The sequence below is a fragment of the Anomaloglossus baeobatrachus genome, chromosome 8 (genome assembly GCF_048569485.1).
Source record: "Anomaloglossus baeobatrachus isolate aAnoBae1 chromosome 8, aAnoBae1.hap1, whole genome shotgun sequence".
NCBI classification, from domain to species: Eukaryota; Metazoa; Chordata; class Amphibia; order Anura; family Aromobatidae; genus Anomaloglossus; species Anomaloglossus baeobatrachus.
The window spans coordinates 208,106,649-208,127,946 of NC_134360.1; the positions used below are offsets into that span (position 1 = coordinate 208,106,649).

The 21,298-nt window shown below is 52.7% G+C and overlaps 1 protein-coding gene across 1 annotated transcript in view; it reads left to right on the top strand.

The window, feature by feature from the left end:
* TMEM59 (transmembrane protein 59) overlaps positions 1–21,298 on the top strand; it is a 68,065-nt gene that overhangs the window by 23,089 nt on the left and 23,678 nt on the right. The window contains exons 2-6 of the mRNA XM_075320125.1: positions 1,671–1,776; positions 3,324–3,418; positions 4,217–4,369; positions 5,669–5,750; positions 5,836–5,938. Of these exons, the coding sequence (XP_075176240.1) occupies positions 1,671–1,776; positions 3,324–3,418; positions 4,217–4,369; positions 5,669–5,750; positions 5,836–5,938 (539 nt within the window). The remainder of the gene's footprint in view (positions 1–1,670; positions 1,777–3,323; positions 3,419–4,216; positions 4,370–5,668; positions 5,751–5,835; positions 5,939–21,298) is intronic.

Below are 21,298 nucleotides of genomic sequence, written 5' to 3' on the forward strand. Positions count from 1 at the left end.
GCTAAGATCTATCACAGGACGTGGAAGATATTCTTAGCGTGGTGCTTGGCTCAAGGGTTTTCTCCCTGGCCATTTGCATTGCCAATTTTTCTTTCCTTCCTGCAGTCTGGGTTGGAAAAAGGTTTGTCGCTTAGCTCTCTTAAGGGTCAAGTCTCCGCGCTATCCGTATTCTTTCAGAAGCGCTTGGCACGGCTTTCTAAAGTACGCACGTTTCTCCAAGGAGTTTCTCATATCGTTCCTCCTTACAGACGGCCATTGGAACCCTGGGATCTGAACAAGGTTCTCATTGCTCTCCAGAAGCCGCCTTTCGAGCCTTTGAAAGAGGTTTCCCTTTCTCGGCTTTCACAAAAAGTAGTTTTTCTTGTGGCGGTCACGTCTCTTCGAAGAGTGTCCGAGCTAGCGGCGTTATCTTGCAAATCTCCCTTCCTGGTGTTTCACCAAGACAAGGTAGTACTGCGTCCAATTCCAGAGTTTTCTCCCAAGGTGGTTTCTTCCTTTCATCTCAATCAGGATATCACTTTGCCATCTTTGTGTCCGCATCCAGTTCACCAATTTGAAAAGGGTTTACATCTGTTGGACCTGGTGAGAGCACTCAGGATTTACATTTCTCGCACGGCGTCTCTACGCCGTTCTGATGCGCTCTTTGTCCTAGTCGCTGGTCAGCATAAGGGATCGCAAGCTTCCAAATCCACCCTGGCGCGGTGGATCAAGGAACCAATTCTTCACACATACCGTTCTGCTGGGCTTCCGATTCCATCTGGACTGAAGGCCCATTCTACCAGAGCCGTGGGTGCGTCCTGGGCATTGCGGCATCAGGCTACGGCTCAGCAAGTGTGCCAGGCGGCTACCTGGTCGAGTCTGCACACGTTTACCAAACACTATCAAGTGCATACCTACGCTTCGGCAGATGCCAGCCTAGGTAGACAGGTCCTTCAGGCGGCGGTGGCCCACCTGTAGGAAGAGGCTGTCTGACAGCCCGTTCATGTGGTATCTTTTTACCCACCCAGGGACTGCTTTTGGACGTCCCACTGTCTGGGTCTCCCAATTAGGAGCGAAAAAGAAGAAGGGAATTTTGTTTACTTACCGTAAATTCCTTTTCTTCTAGCTCCAATTGGGAGACCCAGCACCCGCCCTATTTGTTCTTAGGGTTTCGTTTTTCGGGTGCACATGTTGTTCATGTTGTTTCTTAAGTTCTCCGATCTTGTTATCGGATTGAATTTGTTTTTGAAACTGTTATTGGCTTTCCTCCTCCTTGCTTTGGTACTAAAACTGAGGAATCCGTACTCCTACGGGAGGGTGTATAGCCAGAAGGGGAGGGGCCTTACACTTTTAAGTGTAGTTCTTTGTGCGGCCTCCAGAGGCAGTAGCTATACACCCACTGTCTGGGTCTCCCAATTGGAGCTAGAAGAAAAGGAATTTACGGTAAGTAAACAAAATTCCCTTCTTTTTTGCCTGAAGAGCTGGACATCCTCATCTTTTGTATAAATACAGTAAATATTTTTGGGTTGTGGAACGAATTGTCTGCGTTTTAATTATTTCCTATGGGAAAATTTGCTTTGACATAAGAGTAACTTGGATTAAGAGCTTAGTCCCGGAACCAATTCTGCTTGTAATCCAAGGATGCACTGTATCCCAGTCAATGCAGAAAGTTTCTTCTTTTTTCTCCATAGGAGGAGGAGCTGTTCGCCTGTCACCGTGGCTGTCGGCTTTTTTCCATCTGTCAATTTGCTGATGAAGGAGACGACTTGAACAAGACTAAGACAGACTGTGAATCAGGTGAATTGCAGGGTGCATACAGTTATAAGGGCACAAGTTATGTTGATTTGCGTCGTGGGATGACCCTAAGGGGTACTTTGCACGCTGCGACATCGGTAACAATGTGTTACCGACACTGAAGCGATAGTCCCTGCCCCCGTCGCAGCTGCGATATCTTGTGATTGCTGCCGTAGCGAATATTATCGCTACGGCAGCTTCACACGCACCCACCTGCCCTGCGACCGTCGCTCTGGGCGGCGACCCGCCTCCTTCCTAAGGGGGCGGGTCGTGCGGCGTCACAGCGATGTCACACGCCAGGCGGCCAATAGAAGCAGAGGGGCGGAGATGAGCGGGACGTAAACATCCCGCCCACCTCCTTCCTTCCGCATAGCCGGCCGGGACACAGGTAGGTGATGTTCCTCGCTCCTGCAGCTTCTCACACAGCGATGTGTGCTGCCTGCTGGAACGAGGAACAACATCGTACCGTCGCTGCTGCAAAATTATGGAAATGTCGGACCCTACACCGATCATACGATAACGACGCTTTTGCGCTCGTTAATCGTATGTAAAAGGATTCACTTCACATACTGCGATGTCGGATGTGCGTCACTTTCGATTTGACCCCACCGACATCGCACCTGCGATGTCGTAGTGAGCAAAGTACCCCTTAGGCTATGTGCCCACATGGCATATTATTTTTTTTATTATTTTTTTTTTAATGCATTTTTCTATGCTTATGTTAATCAATAATAGCAAGGAAAAAGCATTTCAGCAAAGTCTATGAGAATCGTGACTTGCTATGCACACGCTGCTTCTTTTTTCCTTGCAGATTTTGTTGCTGAAATAAGAAGCAGTGTGTCAATTGTTTCTGCGTTTATTTCCTGCGTTCTATAATCCCCTGCAATGTTTTCACTACAGGGAATTATATTGCAGCACTTCGCCTCACACACCGTGCATAAAGCATGGTGTGTGAGGTTCTCCATAGCGCAGTAACCCGGGGTCATCATGATGATGACGCAGGGTTACTATGGCAGTGATCGAGTCCCTGTGATCGCATTACAGGTACCCGATTACCAGGGAGAGGTAAGTGATTCCTCTCCCCGCCTTCTGAAAACTGCGATCCTACTGATGGCAGCATTTAGGGGGTTAAATTGCCAGAGCAATACGGGGACCGCTCCGTGCAGTGAGAGCAGGGTCCCGGCTGTAACATCAGCCTGCGATCAGCGCCTGAACCCCCGCAATCGCCAAGACAAAAAAAAAAAGCAGGAAAAAACGCGCAAACGTAATGCCTTTTATGTACAGAAAAGAAGCACACGAAAAACGTGTGCACAGCACCTAAAAGCATTTTAAGGTTAGGGTCACATGCACTTTTACCCACAGAGGAAAAATGGGACACGTGTGAACGTAACCTAACAAGTAGACGTTATTAGGGGGCATGGGTGTCCCAGAAGTCATAACCCCTCCCCCACCCTCCAATAATGTAGCAGGTATTATCACAGGTAATGGAGATATTTTCTCAGATTTCATTCTGTGTTTTCTTGTTTTTGTTTTTTTATATTCCTCTACAGCTTGCACAGAAGCGTATCCACCGTCCAATGAGGAGTATGCCTGTATCCTCGGCTGTCACAGCGAGATGCCTTTTGCAGAGAAGCGACAAGAAGAGGTGAGAACAGTACCATAGTGGATGTGACGTATAGAGTCTCTGTTCGGGCATATAAATGTATCATGAAGCCTGTGCCTTACTCGCCATCCTCTCTGAAATGAGAGGACTGTTCTGGTTAACTTTACCCCTCCATTCATTGAAGTGGCTTCCACTATAATTCCACATTACCAGTGCAGCAAACGCTGTGGGGAAAATGTCTTTCTTAGGCTGCTCTCACACATCCGGTTTTTCCTGTGCGGCACAATCCGGCGCGTTGCAGAAAAAACACCGTTTTTTGTTTGTTTGTTTTTTTTTCCCGCTGGTTGCGTTTTTTTTGCATAGACTTACATTAGTGCCGTATTGTGCCGCATGGGCTTGCATTCCGTCCGGTTTTTGCCGCATGCGGCAGATTTAGCCGATGCGGCAGCCGGATGTAACGTTGCCTGGCACGTTTTTTTTTTTGTCCGGCAAAAAAAACTCATTGCGCCACATTTGCAATGCATGCCTATGGACGTCGCATGCGGCGTGCTGCGGCAAAAAAAACGCATTCGGCAGCCGCATGCGTTTTTTTTTCCACTGTGCATGCTCAGTAGCCTGCCGCAAGCGGCAAAAAACGGACGGGCCGCATGTACAAAACTTATGCAAAGGATGCGGTTTTGTCACCTCTTCCGTTGCATAGGTTTTAGAGCCGGATTGGCCAGCTCTGCTAAAACCAGATGTGTGAAAGCAGCCTTACAGGCAAAATCCGTGCCTTTTAAGAAGGTCTCTCCCATAAAAGTTCACATGCGAGAAGAAATAATGATAATGTTGTCGTTGCAGCTCTCTGTCATGACGCCTCGGATACATATCCTCTTTCCTCTGACCATGGTAAGAGCTTTCTGGAGTGATATGATGGACTCCACACAGAACTTCATGAGCTCCTCCTGGACCTTCTTCATACAAGCCGATAACGGACGCATCCTTGTGGTGCAGGTATGTGCAACGTAACTTGGAGACAAATGCATAGCTCCTTGTAATTAAAGGTGTAGCTTGCTTCAGGATGAGCAGTGCTGAAGACTTTGGGTGTGCACATGTTCTTAACGGCATGGGCAATTAGCAGGTATCCAACCCAAACATCCCCAACTCTATAATTTAAGAGCATCTTAAAGATACCCTAAGGGTAGGGTCAAAGGTGCATTTCGGCAAAAGGCTCAACCCTTGGGTTTGGACAATAGATTTGCTGCAGAAGGACAGCAGATTACAGCAAGTTTACATGGGAATGAGCCGATTTGTCATTCAATGGGGTTAATAGGTGACCTGCCAGTAGTAACAAATAACCCCTCTCCCCCTTCACTTTTTCGGAGATGTAGTTAGCAGAGAGGACATGAGCTTTTCATGGTTTCTGTATATCGTGCAGCAGTTCTCGTGTACTAGAAGGATAGAATATGATGGGATAATCAGATTCCTTTATTACAACTTGCTTTATATTAGCCAGTGGATAAAAAAAAACAACAAAACATTCTAATAAGTGGAGACCCAGGGAAGTCTGACATGCAAGTACAGTGGAGCCTTGGTTTACTAGAACAATCCGTTCTGGGAGTGTGCTTGTAAACCAAGTTACTCGTCTAGCAAAGCAAAATTTCCCATAGGAAATAATGCAAACTCAGACAATTCATTCCACAACTTGTTCAATGTCCCATCCTGGTCCCCCATTGTGCCATTCCACACACGCGCACACACACCTATTATGCTCACCTTACCTTCCGTTCCCTCGCCGGCCTCCTGGTTCTTGTAGTCCACCGGTACACGATGTGTATCGGGTAACCATCGCGACCGATGCCGGACCTTCCGCTGCCAGAGCGCTGACGTCAAAGGCATGAGCCGCTTGCCTCTGATTGGTCAGCACGCTGGCTTTTGAGAAGCGTCTGACAGCAGAACTTCGCGATGGTTACCCAATACATTCTGTACCGGCGAACTAAAAGAACCAGGAGGCCGGCGAGGGAACGGAAGGTAAGGTGAGCATAATATGCGCGTTTGTGCGGACTGCAAGAGCGGGTCAGAGCGCAGTGAAAGTACAGAACCGGAAGTGTGTGCGGTATTTGCTCGTAAACTGAGTTACAAATTTACAGCAAGCTTTGCTCGTATAGCAAAATACTCACTAATTGGGTTACTCGTAAACTGAGGTTCCACTGTACGACTGAAAACTCTCAATCCGCGCTCTCACATTGCACATCTACCTTAACAGAACTTTTCTGGGGCACTTAAATGTTTTACTCCTTATCTCTCTTTCAGTCTCAGCCAGAAATTCAGCAGATGCCACCACTGCAGGCAGAAGACCCCTCCGCGAAGGGCAACATGCTGGACGCCATGTCTTGTAAGTCCACTACAAAGCACAATCCATGATAAGAATCGTTTTAGTGTTTGAGAATTCGAGAGTCACATTTCTTTCTTATCTACAGCTGATTTTGGAGGTAGAAATACGGTGGGCGAAGGCTTGTGGAGCAGAAGAGCTGACATTCTGGAGTTAGATGGCGGAGAAGGGATAATGAAGTGCTTCTCAATGTAAGTTTATGAAATAAACCACTGCGGTGATAACGATCCGATCGCCTTCACTTACAGACCCACAACAATTTAGTGGAGCTTATCTATACTACAGTTCAAAAGTTTGGGGTCACCCAGACAATTTTGTCTCTTTGTCGCTCCATTGGGAGACCCAGACAATTAGTTTTATACAATTGGGTATATAGCTACTGCCTCCGGAGGCCACACAAAGTATTACACTTTAAAAAGTGTAACCCCTCCCCTCTGCCTATACACCCTCCCGTGCATCACGGGCCCATCAGTTTTATGCTTTGTGTTGAAGGAGGCTGACATTCACACAATGCTCCACATTTTAGTCAGCAGCAGCTGCTGATTATATCGGATGGAAGAAAAGAGGGCCCCTAACAGGGCCCCCGGCATGCTCCCTTCTCACCCCACTGAGTCGGCGGTGCTGTTAAGGTTGAGGTACCCATTGCGGGTACACAATGGCAGGGACAGAGTTTGCACGTTTGACTGAGCAACTCTCTGAGTCGCTTTCACATTCCATGGCCCAGTCTATGAACAGAGGGGCTGCTAAGCTGGAAGCTTTGCAGTCCAGACCGGTAACACAGGGCCAGGGCGCTGTGAGTTCATCGCTCCCAGGCCCCTCTGGGTCGGTACAACAAGGGGCTCCTGGGGTAACACCCAGATCCCACGGTGAGAACTCCGACACGGACCGCGGCCTCAGACAGGCTAACCGGGCTCGCTGGGAACCTTCCACGACTTCATCACGCTGTTCGGGGTCTCAGCTTGAGGACTCTCGGGAGAATGAAGCGGAGGTCGCAGCTCAGGGCTCTGAACCTGACGTTGCTCTCAATCTGGATACACCTGAAGGGGACGCCATAGTAAATGACCTTATAGCGTCGATCAACCAGGTGCTAGACCTCTCTTCCCCATCTTCTCCTATGGAGGAGTCGGCTTCACAGCGGGAGAAACACCAGTTTAGGTTTCCCAAATGTACACGGAGTGCGTTTTTTCGATCACTCTAACTCCAGAAAGGCTGTCCAGAAGCACAGAACTTTCCGGACAAGCGCTTTACTAAGCGCCTTAATGACACACGTTACCCTTTCACCCCCTGACGTAGTTAAGGGTTGGGCTCAGTGTCACAAGGTGGATCCTCCAGTCTCCAGACTGGCGGCTAGATCCGTAGTATTAGTGGCAGATGGTTCATCTCTCATGGATGCCACTGTCAGGCAAATAAAGCTTATGATGAAATCCATCTATGAAGCCATAGGCGCATCTTTTGCTCCGGCCTTCGCAGCCGTGAGGGCACTCCAAGCTATCTCAGCTTCTCTGGCTGAGATTAATGCGGTCGTCGGCCGCCCCAAACCGCATCCTCGGTCGGTGGCAGGCTCTCCCGCTTTTGCGACGCCTGGTGGCCACATTTCCAAGACCGATGGGTGAGAGACATTCTGTCTCACGGTTACAGGATAGAGTTCAGCTCTCGTCCTCCGACTCGTTTTTTTCAGAACATCTCCGCCCCCCGAACGGACCGTTGCGCTTTTTCAGGCGGTGGACACTCTGAAAACAGAAGGAGTGGTGATCCCCGTTCCCCTTCAGGAACGCGGTCGCGGTTTTTACTCCGATCTGTTCGTGGTGCCAAAAAAGGACGGCTCATTCCGTTCCGTTTTGGACCTCAAATTGCTCAACAAACATGTGACAACCAGGCGGTTTCGCATGGAATCCCTCCGATCTGTCATCGCTTCGATGTCCCAAGGAGACTTCCTAGCATCAATCGACATCAAAGATGCCTATCTCCATGGCAGATCGCTCAAGAGCATCAACGCTTCCTGCGTTTCGCCATCGGGGACGAACACCTTCAGTTTGTGGCACTGCCTTTCGGCCTGGCGACAGACCCACGGGTCTTCACCAAGGTCATGGCATCCGTCGTAGCGATCCTACACTCTCATGGCCACTCGGTGATCCCTTACCCAGACGATCTCCTAGTCAAGGCACCCTCACGGGTGGCTTGTCAACACAGTCTGACCGTTGCTCTGGAGACTCTCCAGAGGTTCGGGTGGATCATCAATTTTCCAAAGTCAAATTGGTCTCCGACCCAGTCACTGACGTACCTCGGGATGGAGTTTCATACGCTCTCAGCGATGGTCAAGCTACCGCTGGACAAACAGCGGTCGCTGCAGACAGGGGTGCAATCCCTTCTACGGGCCCAGTCGCACCCCTTGAGGCGCCTCATGCACTTCCTGGGGAAGATGGTGGCAGCAATGGAGGCAGTTCCATTTGCGCAATTTCATCTGCGTCCTCTCCAATGGGACATTCTCCGCAAATGGGACAAGAGGCCGACGTCCTTGGACAGGAACGTCTCTCTGTCTCTGGAAGCCAAGACCTCACTTCAGTGGTGGCTTCTCCCCACTTCTCTGTCAAAAGGAAAATCCTTTCTGCCCCCATCTTGGGCTATGGTCACGACGGACGCGAGCCTGTCAGGATGGGGAGCAGTTTTTCTCCACCACAAGGCTCAGGGAACCTGGACTCCGACAGAGTCCTCCCTTCAGATCAATGTTCTGGAGATAAGGGCAGTGTATCTAGCCCTCAAAGCGTTCCATCGGTGGCTCGAGGGCAGGCAGATCCGCATACAGTCGGACAACGCCACGGCGGTTGCGTACATCAACCACCAGGGCGGCACTCGCAGTCGTCAAGCCTTCCAAGAAGTCCGGCGGATTCTGCTGTGGGCGGAGGCCACAGCCTCCACCATCTCCGCAGTTCACATTCCGGGCGTAGAAAACTGGAAAGCAGACTTCCTCAGTCGCCAGGGCATGGACGCGGGGGAATGGTCTCTCCACCCGGACGTGTTTCAAGAGATCTGTTGCCGCTGGGGACCGCCGGACGTCGATCTCATGGCGTCTCGGCACAACAACAAGGTCCCGGCGTTCATGGCACGGTCTCAGGACCACAGAGCTCTGGCGGCGGACGCCTTAGTTCAGGATTGGTCGCAGTTTCAACTGCCTTATGTATTCCCTCCTCTGGCAATGCTGCCCAGAGTGTTGCCCAAGATCAGGTCCGACTGCCGCCACGCCATTCTCGTCGCTCCAGATTGGCCGAGGCGGTCGTGGTACCCGGATCTGTGGCATCTCACGGTGGGGCAACCGTGGGCGCTCCCAGACCGACCAGACTTGCTATCTCAAGGGCCATTTTTCCATCTGAATTCTGCGGCCCTCAACCTGACTGTGTGGCCATGGAGTCCTGGCTCTTAGCGTCCTCAGGGTTGTCTCAAGATGTCATTGCCACTATGAGACAGGCCAGGAAACCAACGTCCGCAAAGATCTATTACAGATCTTGGAGGATCTTCTTAGCCTGGTGCTCGGAGAGGGGGTTTACCCCCTGGCCGTTTGCCTTACCCAGGTTTCTTTCCTTCCTTCAATCGGGATTGGACAAGGGTTGTCTCTCGGCTCTCTCAAAGGTCAAGTCTCGGCGCTTTCCGTGTTTTTTTTCAAAAGCGTCTAGCCAGGCTTCCGCAGGTCCGCACGTTCCTGCAGGGAGTTTGCCACATAGTCCCACCTTACAAGCGTCTGCTGGAACCCTGGGATCTCAACATGGTTCTATGGGCTCTTCAAAAAACCACCTTTTGAACCGCTGCGGGATGTCTCTCTATCACGTCTTTCGCAGAAGGTGGCATTTCTAGTGGCGGTTACTTCACTCCGTAGAGTGTCAGAGCTTGCAGCGCTGTCATGCAAAGCCCCCTTCCTGGTATTTCACCAGGATAAGGTGGTTCTGCGTCCGGTCCCGGACTTTCTCCCTAAGGTGGTGTCCCCTTTTCATCTCAATCAGGATATCTCCTTACCTTCATTTTGCCCTCATCCAATTCACCAATATGAAAAGGATTTGCATTTGTTAGATCTAGTGAGAGCACTCCGGATCTACGTGTCTCGCACGGCGCCAATGCGCCGGTCTGATGCGCTCTTTGTCCTTGTCGCTGGCCAGCGTAAAGGGTCGCAGGCTTCCAAGTCAACCTTGGCTCGGTGGATCAAGGAACCGATTTTTGAAGCCTGCCGTTCTTCTGGGCTTCCGATTCCTTCAGGGCTGAAAGCCCATTCTACCAGAGCCGTGGGTGCGTCCTGGGCATTGCGGCACCAGGCTACGGCTCAGCAGGTGTGTCAGGCGGCTACCTGGTCGAGTCTGCACACTTTCACGAAACACTATCAGGTGCATGCCTATGCTTCGGCAGATGCCAGCCTAGGTAGGCGAGTCCTTCAGGCGGCGGTCGCCCACCTGTGAGAGGGGGCCGTTGTTTCGGCTCTTTTTATCGAGGTATTCTTTTACCCACCCAGGGACTGCTTTTGGACGTCCCAATTGTCTGGGTCTCCCAATGGAGCGACAAAGAAGAAGGGAATTTTGTTTACTTACCGTAAATTCCTTTTCTTTGTCGCTCCATTGGGAGACCCAGACAATTGAGACAATTGGGTGTATAGGCTATGCCTCCGGAGGCCGCACAAAGTATTACACTAAAAGTGTAAAGCCCCTCCCCTTCTGCCTATACACCCCCCGTGCTCCCACGGGCTCCTCAGTTTTTATGCTTTGTGCGAAGGAGGCCGACATGCACGCACAGCTCCACAGATTAGTCAGCAGCAGCTACTATGTCGGATGGAAGAAAAGTGGGCCCATATAGGGCCCCCAGCATGCTCCCTTCTCACCCCACTCTTGTCGGCGGTGTTGTTAAGGTTGAGGTATCCATTGCGGGTACGGAGGCTGGAGCCCACATGCTGTTTTCCTTCCCCATCCCCCTTAGGGCTCTGGGTGAAGTGGGATCCCATCGGTCTCCAGGCACTGAGACCGTGCTTCATCCACAACTCCTGAGGAGCCTGCTGGATAGGAGCCGGGTATCGTTCAGGGACATGGCCCTGCTACTTTAAGGTACTCTGTGTCCCCGTGGGGACCGCGCACAGCAACACTCCAGCATTGCTGGGTGTGCTAGTGCACCGGGGACCGCGGCGCTGACCGCGTTTGTGCCATTATACACTGCAGCGTCGCTGAGTGTGTTTGTGTATGGGGACTACCGCGCTAACCGCCGCTGCCATTGTTTTTACTGAGGCGCGGCTGGGACTGTTAGTGCGCCGGGGACTCTGCGTCGGCCGTGCTTATACGGCGGCCGCGCTTATAACTCGAGTACCCGGCTTTTGGGCCTAGTCTCCGTTTCTTCCCGCCCTCAGCCCTGCCAGTCAGGGGAAGGGCGGGATGCTGTACAGCACGGCAGCACTGGGGGCTGGAGCATGCTTTGCATACTCCACCCCCCTCACTGTGCACAGTGAGGCACCAGCTCCCGCACTTTCTGGGTCACGCCCACGGCTCCCTCCTCTCCTCAGGACGCCGGCAGCCATTCCTGTCAGCTCCTAGGACGCTGCAGAGGGGAGACAAACTCTGGGGGACCCAGGCAGGGATGCTGGTGGCCACACAACCGCTTTAAGCGGGCGGTAAGCAGCACCTGAGGTGCTGACCCCACTTGTGTAGAAGTGTGATTATAGTTTATATGTTTGCAGGCTATACTTTACACTGTATAGTGCACAGTTGATTCCTGGTTATATACCCTGTTGTGTTGCTCAAAGGACAAGGGTGCCAGAACACAGGCTTACTATGCTGCCTGCGCCGCATGTACAACCTCGCTACCGGCAGGTTCCACTGACCCTCATTGTGGGCCCCTGTGGCACTTACTCAGCCGGAGCCTCTGCTAAGGGGGGCCCAGGGGGAACAACCAGCTAACACTGTCCAGGTGACAGGGACGGAGTTTGCAGTTTTTACTGACAGACTTTCTGAGACTATGGCTAAAATACTAGAAGCTTTGCAGTCCAGACCGGTATCTCAAACCATGGGCACTGTGGAATCACTGCCCCCTGGTTCCCCTCAGTTGGAACAACAATGTTCCCCCGGGGTGTCTCATAGATCCCAGGGTGAGGTCTCTGACACGGACCGCAGTCCCAGACCGCCTAAGCGAGCTCGCTTGGAAATCCCCTCGACCTCATCACATTGTTCAGGGTCTTAGAGAAATGACTCTCTGTATGATGAAGCGGAGGTAGCTGATCAGGATTCTGATCCTGAGGTCGCTCTCAACCTTGATACCCCTGATGGGGACGCCATAGTGAATGATCTTATTGCGTCCATAAATATGATGCTGGATATTTCTTCAGCGCTCTATTGGGAGACCCAGACGATTGGGGTATAGCTACTGCCCTCCGGAGGCCACACAAAGCACTACACTAAAAAGTGCAAGGCCCCTCCCCTTCTGGCTATACCCCCCCGTGGTATCACGGGTTCTCCAGTTTTCAAGCTTTGTGCGAAGGAGGTCAGACATCCACGCATGGCTCCACAGATTTTAGTCAGCAGTAGCTGCTGACTATTTCGGATGGAAGAAAAGAGGGCCCATATAGGGCCCCCAGCATGCTCCCTTCTCACCCGTGGATGGTGTTGTAAGGTTGAGGTACCTATTGCTGGTACAGGGGCTGGAGCCCCACATGCTGTTTTCCTTCCACATCCCCTTGTAGGGCTCTGTGGAAGTGGGATCCTGCCGGCCTCTAAGCTCTGACGCCGGGCTCCATCCACAGACCCATAGCACCTGATGGATACGGAGCAGGAGTACAATCAGGGACAAGGCCCTGCATCATACAGGTACTCTGTGTCCCCGGCAGGCACAGACACACTCCGGGCTGGCTGGGTGTTGTAGTGCGCCGGGGACCGTAACGATTGAGTTGGTGTTCCTGCAGTTTACTGGGGGACTTTTGTGTTGTGGGAACGCAGCGCCGACCCCCACTGGACCGGCGGCGCTGCTGTGACTTGTAGTGCGCCGGGGACACGCCGACCGCGCTTTTACGGCGGCGGCGTTTATAAATCCAGTCCCCGGCTTTTGCGGCCTAGCTCCGCTTCGTTCCCGCCCCCACCCTGTCAATCAGGGTAGGGGAGAGACGCTGTTTCGCAGCAGCGACGAGGGCTGGAGCCTGATTTACATGCTCCAGCCCTCTCACTAGGCACAGAGGGAAGCAGGCTTCCCGCTCTTAGTCAGGAACGCCCAGGGCCCGCCCCCCCTCCTCTCCCAGGACGCCGGCAGCCATTACATGCAGTCTGGCTAGAGGAAGGACGCAAGGCTCTGGGAGACCTGGACTAGGGGGCTTTTGGAGACCACACATCCGCTCTTAAGCGGGCGGTAAGCGGCATTTCAGCTGGCCCCTCTAGTGCCTCAGTGTGCATTGGTGTACTGTGTCACCAGATATATATATTTATTTATTTCTTGCACTGTGAGGTCGCTTCCTGGCTGGATACCCCAGATCGCTCTGAGGAGGCAGCAACATGTCATCCACAAAACGCAAGGCTGCCAAGGCTAGGGCTGTGTACACTGCGTGTGCTGCATGTGGGGCTGCTCTACCAGCAGGTTCCAAAGACCCCCATTGTGTGCAATGCTCAGATCCGGTGCTGCTTCGCCAGCCGGAGTCCGGAGGGGTAGTGACCCAGGCTGAGACGCTTGTAAGTCCTGCCCCGGTGTCAGGGACAGACTTTGCAGTTTTTGCTGATGGAATGTCTGTGACTATGGCAAAAATCCTTGAAACTTTGCAATCCATGACTGGGGCTCAGTCTATGGACACGGCGAGGTCTCTGTCCTCTAATCCCCCTCAGTTGGAATTAATCCAGACTGCAAGGGGGTCCCCGGCTTCCCAGGCTGAGTATTATGACTCAGATGATAGCCCTAGCCACCCTAAGCGAGCTCGCTGGGAAAGACCCTCAACGTCATCACACTGCTCAGGGTCTCAGCGCAATCAGTCGCCCTGTGATGCGTCTGAAGAGAGTGATCAGGAGTCTTATCCTGGAACCCCTCTCAATCTGGATACCCCGGATGGGGACGCCATGGTAAACGAGCTTATCTCAGCCATCAATAGACTGTTGGATATTTCTCCCCCAGCTCCTTCTGCAGAGGAGGCAGCTGCAGAGCAGGAGAAGTTTCGTTTCCTCTATCCCAAGCGTAAATTGAGTGCTTTCTTGGATCACTCTGACTTCAGAGAGTCAATCCAGAAACACGACGCTCATCCAGAAAGGCGTTTCTCTAAACGTTCTAAGGATACACGTTTTCCTTTCCCCCCTGATGTGGTCAAGCGCTGGACCCAGTGTCCAAAAGTAGACCCCCCGATTTCCAAACTTGCAGCTAGATCCATAGTTGCAGTGGAGGATGGCGCTTCACTTAAGGATGCCAATGACAGACAGATGGACCTTTGGTTAAAATCTGTCTATGAAGCTATCGGCGCGTCGTTTGCTCCAGCATTCGCAGCCGTATGGGCACTCCAAGCTATTTCAGCTGGTTTAGCAAAAGTGGATGCTATCATACATCCAGCGGTGCCGCAAGTGGCGTCCCTTACCTCGCAGATGTCTGCGTTTGCGTCTTACGCTATCAATGCGGTCCTAGAATCTACCAGCCGCACCTCAATGGCGTCCGCCAATTCGGTAGTTTTGCGCAGAGCCTTGTGGTTAAAGGACTGGAAAGCAGATGCTGGTTCCAAAAAATGTTTAACCAGCTTGCCTTTATCTAGAGATAGACTGTTTGGCGAGCCATTGGCTGACATCATTAAACAGTCCAAGGGTAAAGACTCTTCCTTACCCCAGCCCAGATCAAGCAAACCTCAGCAGAAAAAATGGCAGCAGAGGTTTCAGTCCTTTCGAGGTTCGGGCAAGACACAATTCTCCTCGTCCAAAGGGACTCAGAGGAAGCAAAGAGTCTCAGATTCCTGGCGGGCTCACGCACGCCCCAAGAAAGCAAATGGAGGAACCGCTTCCAAAGCGGCTACCTCATGACTTCCAGCCCCCCCCCCTCCGCATCTCCGGTCGGGGGCAGGCTCTCCCGCTTTTCCGACATTTGGATGTCACAGGTCAAAGACCGGTGGGTGACAGACATTTTGTCTCGCGGGTACAGAATCGAGTTCAGTTCTCGTCCTCCAGCTCGGTTCTTCAGAACCTCCCCACATCCAGACCGAGCAGATGCCCTGCTGCAGGCGGTGGACTCCCTAAGAGCGGAAGGAGTAGTGGTTCCTGTACCGCCTCAGGAACAAGGGCGAGGGTTTTACTCCAATCTCTTTGTGGTTCCAAAAAAGGACGGCTCGTTCCGTCCTGTTCTGGATCTAAAGCTGCTCAACAAACATGTGCACGCCAGACGGTTCCGGATGGAAACCCTCCGCTCTGTCGTTGCCTCAATGTCTCAAGGAGACTTCCTTGCCTCAATAGACATCAAAGATGCTTATCTCCACGTGCCAATTGCTACAGAACATCAACGTTTTCTACGTTTTGTGATAGGAAACGACCATCTTCAGTTCGTAGCTCTGCCATTCGGTCTGGCGACAGCCCCCCGGGTCTTCACCAAGGTCATGGCGGCGGTGGTAGCAGTCTTGCACTCTCAGGGACACTCGGTGATCCCTTACCTAGACGATCTACTTGTCAAGGCACCCTCTCAAGAGGCATGCCAACTCAGTCTACATGCTACGCTGGAGACTCTACAGACGTTCGGATGGATCATCAACTTTCCAAAGTCGAATCTGTCACCGTCACAGTCGCTAACGTATCTTGGCATGGAGTTTCATACTCGAGCAGCGAGAGTGAAGCTTCCGCTGAACAAGCAGCGGTCCCTACAGACAGGGGTGCAATCCCTCCTTCAAGGCCAGTCGCACCCCTTACGGCGCCTCATGCACTTCCTCGGGAAGATGGTGGCAGCCATGGAAGCAGTTCCCTTTGCGCAGTTTCATCTGCGCCCACTTCAATGGGACATTCTCCGCCAATGGGACGGGAAGTCAACGTCTCTGGACAGGAAAGTCTCTCTTTCCCAGACGGCCAAGGACTCTCTACAATGGTGGCTCCTTCCCACCTCATTGTCTCAGGGAAGATCCTTCCTGCCCCCATCCTGGGCAGTGGTCACGACAGATGCGAGTCTGTCAGGGTGGGGAGCAGTGTTTCTCCACCACAGGGCCCAGGGGACGTGGACTCCGCAGGAGTCCACCCTTCAGATCAATGTTCTGGAAATCAGGGCAGTGTATCTTGCCCTACTGGCCTTCCAACAGTGGCTGGAAGGAAAGCAGATCCGAATCCAGTCGGACAACTCCACAGCGGTGGCATACATCAACCACCAAGGAGGGACGCGCAGTCGGCAAGCATTCCAAGAAGTCCGGCGCATTCTAATGTGGGTGGAGGACACAGCATCCACCATATCCGCGGTTCACATCCCAGGCGTAGAAAATTGGGAAGCAGACTTCCTCAGTCGCCAGGGCATGGACGCAGGGGAGTGGTCCCTTCACCCGGACGTGTTTCAGGAAATCTGTCGCCGATGGGGAGTGCCGGACGTCGACCTAATGGCGTCCCGGCACAACAACAAGGTCCCGGCATTCATGGCGAGGTCGCGCGATCAAAGAGCTCTGGCGGCAGACGCATTAGTTCAAGATTGGTCGCAGTTCCGGCTCCCATACGTCTTCCCACCTCTGGCACTCTTGCCCAGAGTGTTACGCAAGATCAGATCCGATTGCAGCCGCGTCATACTCGTCGCCCCAGACTGGCCGAGGAGATCGTGGTATCCGGATCTGTGGCATCTCACGGTCGGTCGACCGTGGTCACTGCCAGACCGACCAGACTTACTGTCCCAAGGGCCGTTTTTCCATCAGAATTCTGCGGCCCTGAACCTGACTGTGTGGCCATTGAGTCCTGGATCCTAGCGTCCGCAGGATTATCTCGAGGAGTCGTAGCCACAATGAGACAAGCTAGGAAGTCAACATCTGCTAAGATCTACCACAGAACGTGGAAGATTTTCTTATCCTGGTGCTCTGCACAGAGAGTATCCCCTTGGCCATTTGCATTGCCCACCTTTCTTTCCTTCCTGCAATCGGGGTTGGAAAAGGGCTTGTCGCTCAGCTCCCTTAAAGGGCAAGTCTCGGCACTATCTGTGTTTTTTCAGAAGCGTCTAGCACGTCTTCCTAAGGTGCGCACGTTCCTACAGGGGGTCTGTCATATTGTGCCCCCGTACAAGCGGCCGTTAGATCCATGGGATCTGAACAGAGTACTAGTTGCTCTGCAAAAGCCGCCCTTCGAGCCTCTAAAGGACGTTTCCTTTTCTCGCCTGTCACAGAAAGTGGCGTTTCTTGTTGCGATCACATCGCTTCGGCGAGTGTCTGAGCTGGCAGCTCTGTCATCCAAGGCTCCCTTCCTGGTGTTCCACCAGGACAAGGTAGTGCTGCGCCCCATTCCGGAGTTTCTCCCTAAGGTCGTATCCTCGTTTCATCTTAATCAGGATATATCCTTGCCTTCCTTTTGTCCTCAGCCGGTTCACCGGTATGAGAAAGACTTACGTTTGCTAGATCTGGTGAGAGCACTCAGAATCTATATTTCTCGCACGGCGCCTATCCGCCGTTCAGATGCACTTTTTGTCCTTGTCGCTGGCCAGCGCAAGGGGTCGCAGGCTTCTAAAGCCACCCTGGCTCGATGGATCAAAGAACCAATTCTGGAAGCCTACCGTTCTGCTGGGCTTCCGGTTCCTTCAGGGCTGAAAGCCCACTCAACCAGAGCTGTGGGTGCGTCCTGGGCTTTGCGACACCAGGCTTCGGCTCAACAGGTGTGCCAGGCAGCTACCTGGTCGAGTCTGCACACTTTCACCAAACATTATCAGGTGCATACCTATGCTTCGGCGGATGCCAGCTTAGGTAGAAGAGTCCTGCAGGCGGCAGTGACATCCCCGTAGGGGAGGGCTGTTTTGCAGCTCTAACATGAGGTATCTCTTTACCCACCCAGGGACAGCTTTTGGACGTCCCAATCGTCTGGGTCTCCCAATAGAGCGCTGAAGAAGAAGGGAATTTTGTTACTTACCGTAAATTCCTTTTCTTCTAGCTCTTATTGGGAGACCCAGCACCCGCCCTGTTGTCCTTCGGGATTTTTTTGTTGTTTGCGGGTACACATGTTGTTCATGTTGAACGGTTTTTCAGTTCTCCGACGTTATTCGGAGTTAATTTGTTTAAACCAGTTATTGGCTTCCTCCTTCTTGCTTTGGCACTAAAACTGGAGAACCCGTGATACCACGGGGGGGTATAGCCAGAAGGGGAGGGGCCTTGCACTTTTTAGTGTAGTGCTTTGTGTGGCCTCCGGAGGGCAGTAGCTATACCCCAATCGTCTGGGTCTCCCAATAAGAGCTAGAAGAAAAGGAATTTACGGTAAGTAACAAAATTCCCTTCTTCTCCCTCAGCTCCACCAGCAGAGGAGTCACCTTCTCAGCAGGAGAAGTTCCGTTTCAGGTTCCCCAAGCGTACAGAGAGTATGTTTCTGGATCACTCCGACTTCAGAGAGGCAGTCCAGAAACACCGAGTTTGTCCAGATAAGCGTTTTTTCCAAGCGCCTTAAGGATACAGGTTATCCTTTCCCCCCTGACGTGGTCAAGGGCTGGACTCAGGGTCCCAAGGTGGATCCTCCAATCTCCAGACTGGCGGCTAGATCCATAGTTGCAGTTGAAGATGGGGCCTCACTCAAGGATGCCACTGCCAGACAGATGGAGCTCTGGTTCAGATCCATCTATGAGGCTATCGGCGCGTCTTTCGCTCCAGCATTCGCAGCAGTATGGGCACTCCAAGCTATCTCAGCGGGTCAAGCCCAAATTGACGCACTCACACGTACGTCTGCGCCGCTAGTGGCTTCCATAACCTCTCAAACGTCGGCATTTGCGTCCTACGCTATTAATGCTATCCTGGACTCTGCGAGCCGTACGGCGGTTGCAGCCGACAATTCGGTGGCATTACGCAGGGCCTTGTGGCTACGGGAACCGCCGGAGGTGCCGCTACCAAGGCGGCTTCCTCATGACATACGGCAGCCTCACACCGCATCCTCGGTCGGTGGCAGGCTCTCCCTCTTCTGCGACACCTGGCTGCCACAGGTAAAAGACCGATGGGTGAGAGACATTCTGTCTCACGGTTACAGGATAGAGTTCAGCTCTCGTCCTCTGACTCGATTCTTCAGAACATCTCCGCCCCCCGAAAGAGCCGATGCTCTTCTGCAGGCGGTGGGCACTCTGAAGGCAGAAGGAGTGGTGATCCCTGTTCCTCTTCAGCAACAGGGTCACGATTTTTACTCCAACCTGTTTGTGGTTCCAAAGAATGACGGGTCTTTCCGTCCTGTCCTGGACCTACAACTGCTCAACAAACACGTAAAGACCAGGCGCTTCCGGATGGAATCCCTCCGCTCCGTCATCGCCTCAATGTCCCAAGGAGATTTCCTTGCATCGAGCGATATCAAAGATGCTTATCTTCACGTTCCGATTGCTCCAGAGCATCAGCGCTTCCTGCGCTTCGCCATAGGAGACGAACACCTCCAGTTCGTGGCACTGCCGTTCGGCCTGGCGACAGCCCCCCGGGTTTTCACCAGGGTCATGGCTACAGTAGTCGCGGTCCTCCACTGCCAGGGTCACTCGGTGATCCCTTACTTAGACGATCCGCTAGTCAAGGCTTCCAAGAGGCATGCCGGCACAGCCTCAACGCTACTCTGGAGACTCTCCAGAGTTTCGGGTGGATCATCAATTTTTCCAAAGTCAAATCTGACACCGGCCCAATCACTGACATATCTTGGCATGGAGTTTCATACCCTCTCAGCGATAGTGAAGCTTCCGCTGAACAAGCAGCGTTCACTACAGACAGGGGTGCAATCTCTCCTTCAAGGTCAGTCACTCCCCTTGAGGCGCCTCATGCACTTCCTCGGGAAGATGGTGGCAGCAATGGAGGCAGTCCCTTTCGCGCAGTTTCACCTGCGTCCTCTTCAATGGGACATCCTACGCAAATGGGACAGGAAACCGACGTCCCTCGACAGGAACGTCTCTCTCTCTCTCAGGCAACCACAGCTTCCCTTCGGTGGTGGCTTCTTCCCACTTCATTATCGAGGGGGAATTCCTTCCTACCCCCATCCTGGGCGGTGGTCACGACGGACGCGAGTCTGTCAGGGTGGGGAGCAGTTTTTCTCCACCACAGGGCTCAGGGTACGTGGACTCAGCAAGAGTCCTCGCTTCAGATCAATGTTCTGGAGATCAGGGCAGTGTATCTGGCCCTAAAAGCGTTCCAGCAGTGGCTGGAAGGCAAGCAGATCCGAATTCAGTTGGACAACTCCACAGCGGTGGCATACATCAACCACCAAGGCGGGACACGCAGTCGGCAAGCCTTCCAGGAAGTCCGGCGGATTCTACTGTGGGTGGAAGCCACAGCCTCCACCATATCCGCAGTTCACATCCCAGGCGTAGAAACCTGGGGAGCAGACTTTCTCAGTCGCCAGGGCATGGACGCAGGGGACTGGTCCCTTCACCGGGACGGGTTTCAGGAGATATGTTGCCGCTGGGGCATGCCGGACGTCGACCTAATGGCGTCCCGGCACAACAACAAGGTACCGACGTTCATGGCACGGTCTCAAGATCCCAGAGCTATGGCGGCAGACGCCTTAGTTCAGGACTGGTCGCAGTTTCAGCTCACTTACGTGTTCCCTCCGTTGGCACTGTTGCCCAGAGTGTTACGCAAGATCAGGGCCGTCTGCCGCCGCGTCATCCTCGTCGCTCCAGACTGGCCGAGGAGGTCGTGGTACCCGGATCTGTGGCATCTCACGGTCGGCCAACCGTGGGCACTACCAGACCGACCAGACTTGCTGTCTCAAGGGCCGTTTTTTCCATCTGAATTCTGCGGCCCTCAACCTGACTGTGTGGCCATTGAGTCCTGGATCCTAGCGTCTTCAGGATTATCTCAAGAGGTCATTGCCACTATGAGACAGGCTAGGAAACCAACGTCCGCCAAGATCTACCACAGGACGTGAAAAATTTTCCTGTCGTGGTGCTCTGCTCAGGGTTTTTTCTCCCTGGCCATTTGCCTTGCCCCCTTTTCTGTCCCTCCTTCAATTTGGACTGGAAAAGGGTTTGTCGCTCGGCTCCCTTAAGGGACAAGTCTCAGCGCTCTCCGTGTTTTTCCAGAAGCGCCTAGCCAGACTTCCACAGGTACGCACGCTCCTGCAGGGGGTTTGTCACATCGTTCCTCCTTACAAACGGCTGTTAGAACCCTGGGATCTGAACAGGGTGCTGATGGTTCTTCAGAAACCACCATTCGAGCCTATGAGGGATATTTCTCTCTCACGCCTTTCGCAGAAAGTGGTTTTCCTAATAGCAGTCACTTCACTTCGGAGAGTGTCTGAGCTAGCAGCGTTGTCGTGCAAAGCCCCTTTCCTGGTGTCTCACCAGGACAAGGTGGTTCTGCGTCCGGTTCCGGAATTTCTCCCTAAGGTGGTATCCCCCTTTCATCTCAATCAGGGTATCTCCTTACCCTCTTTTTGTCCTCATCCAGTTCACCAATGTGAAAAGGATTTGCACTTGATTAGATC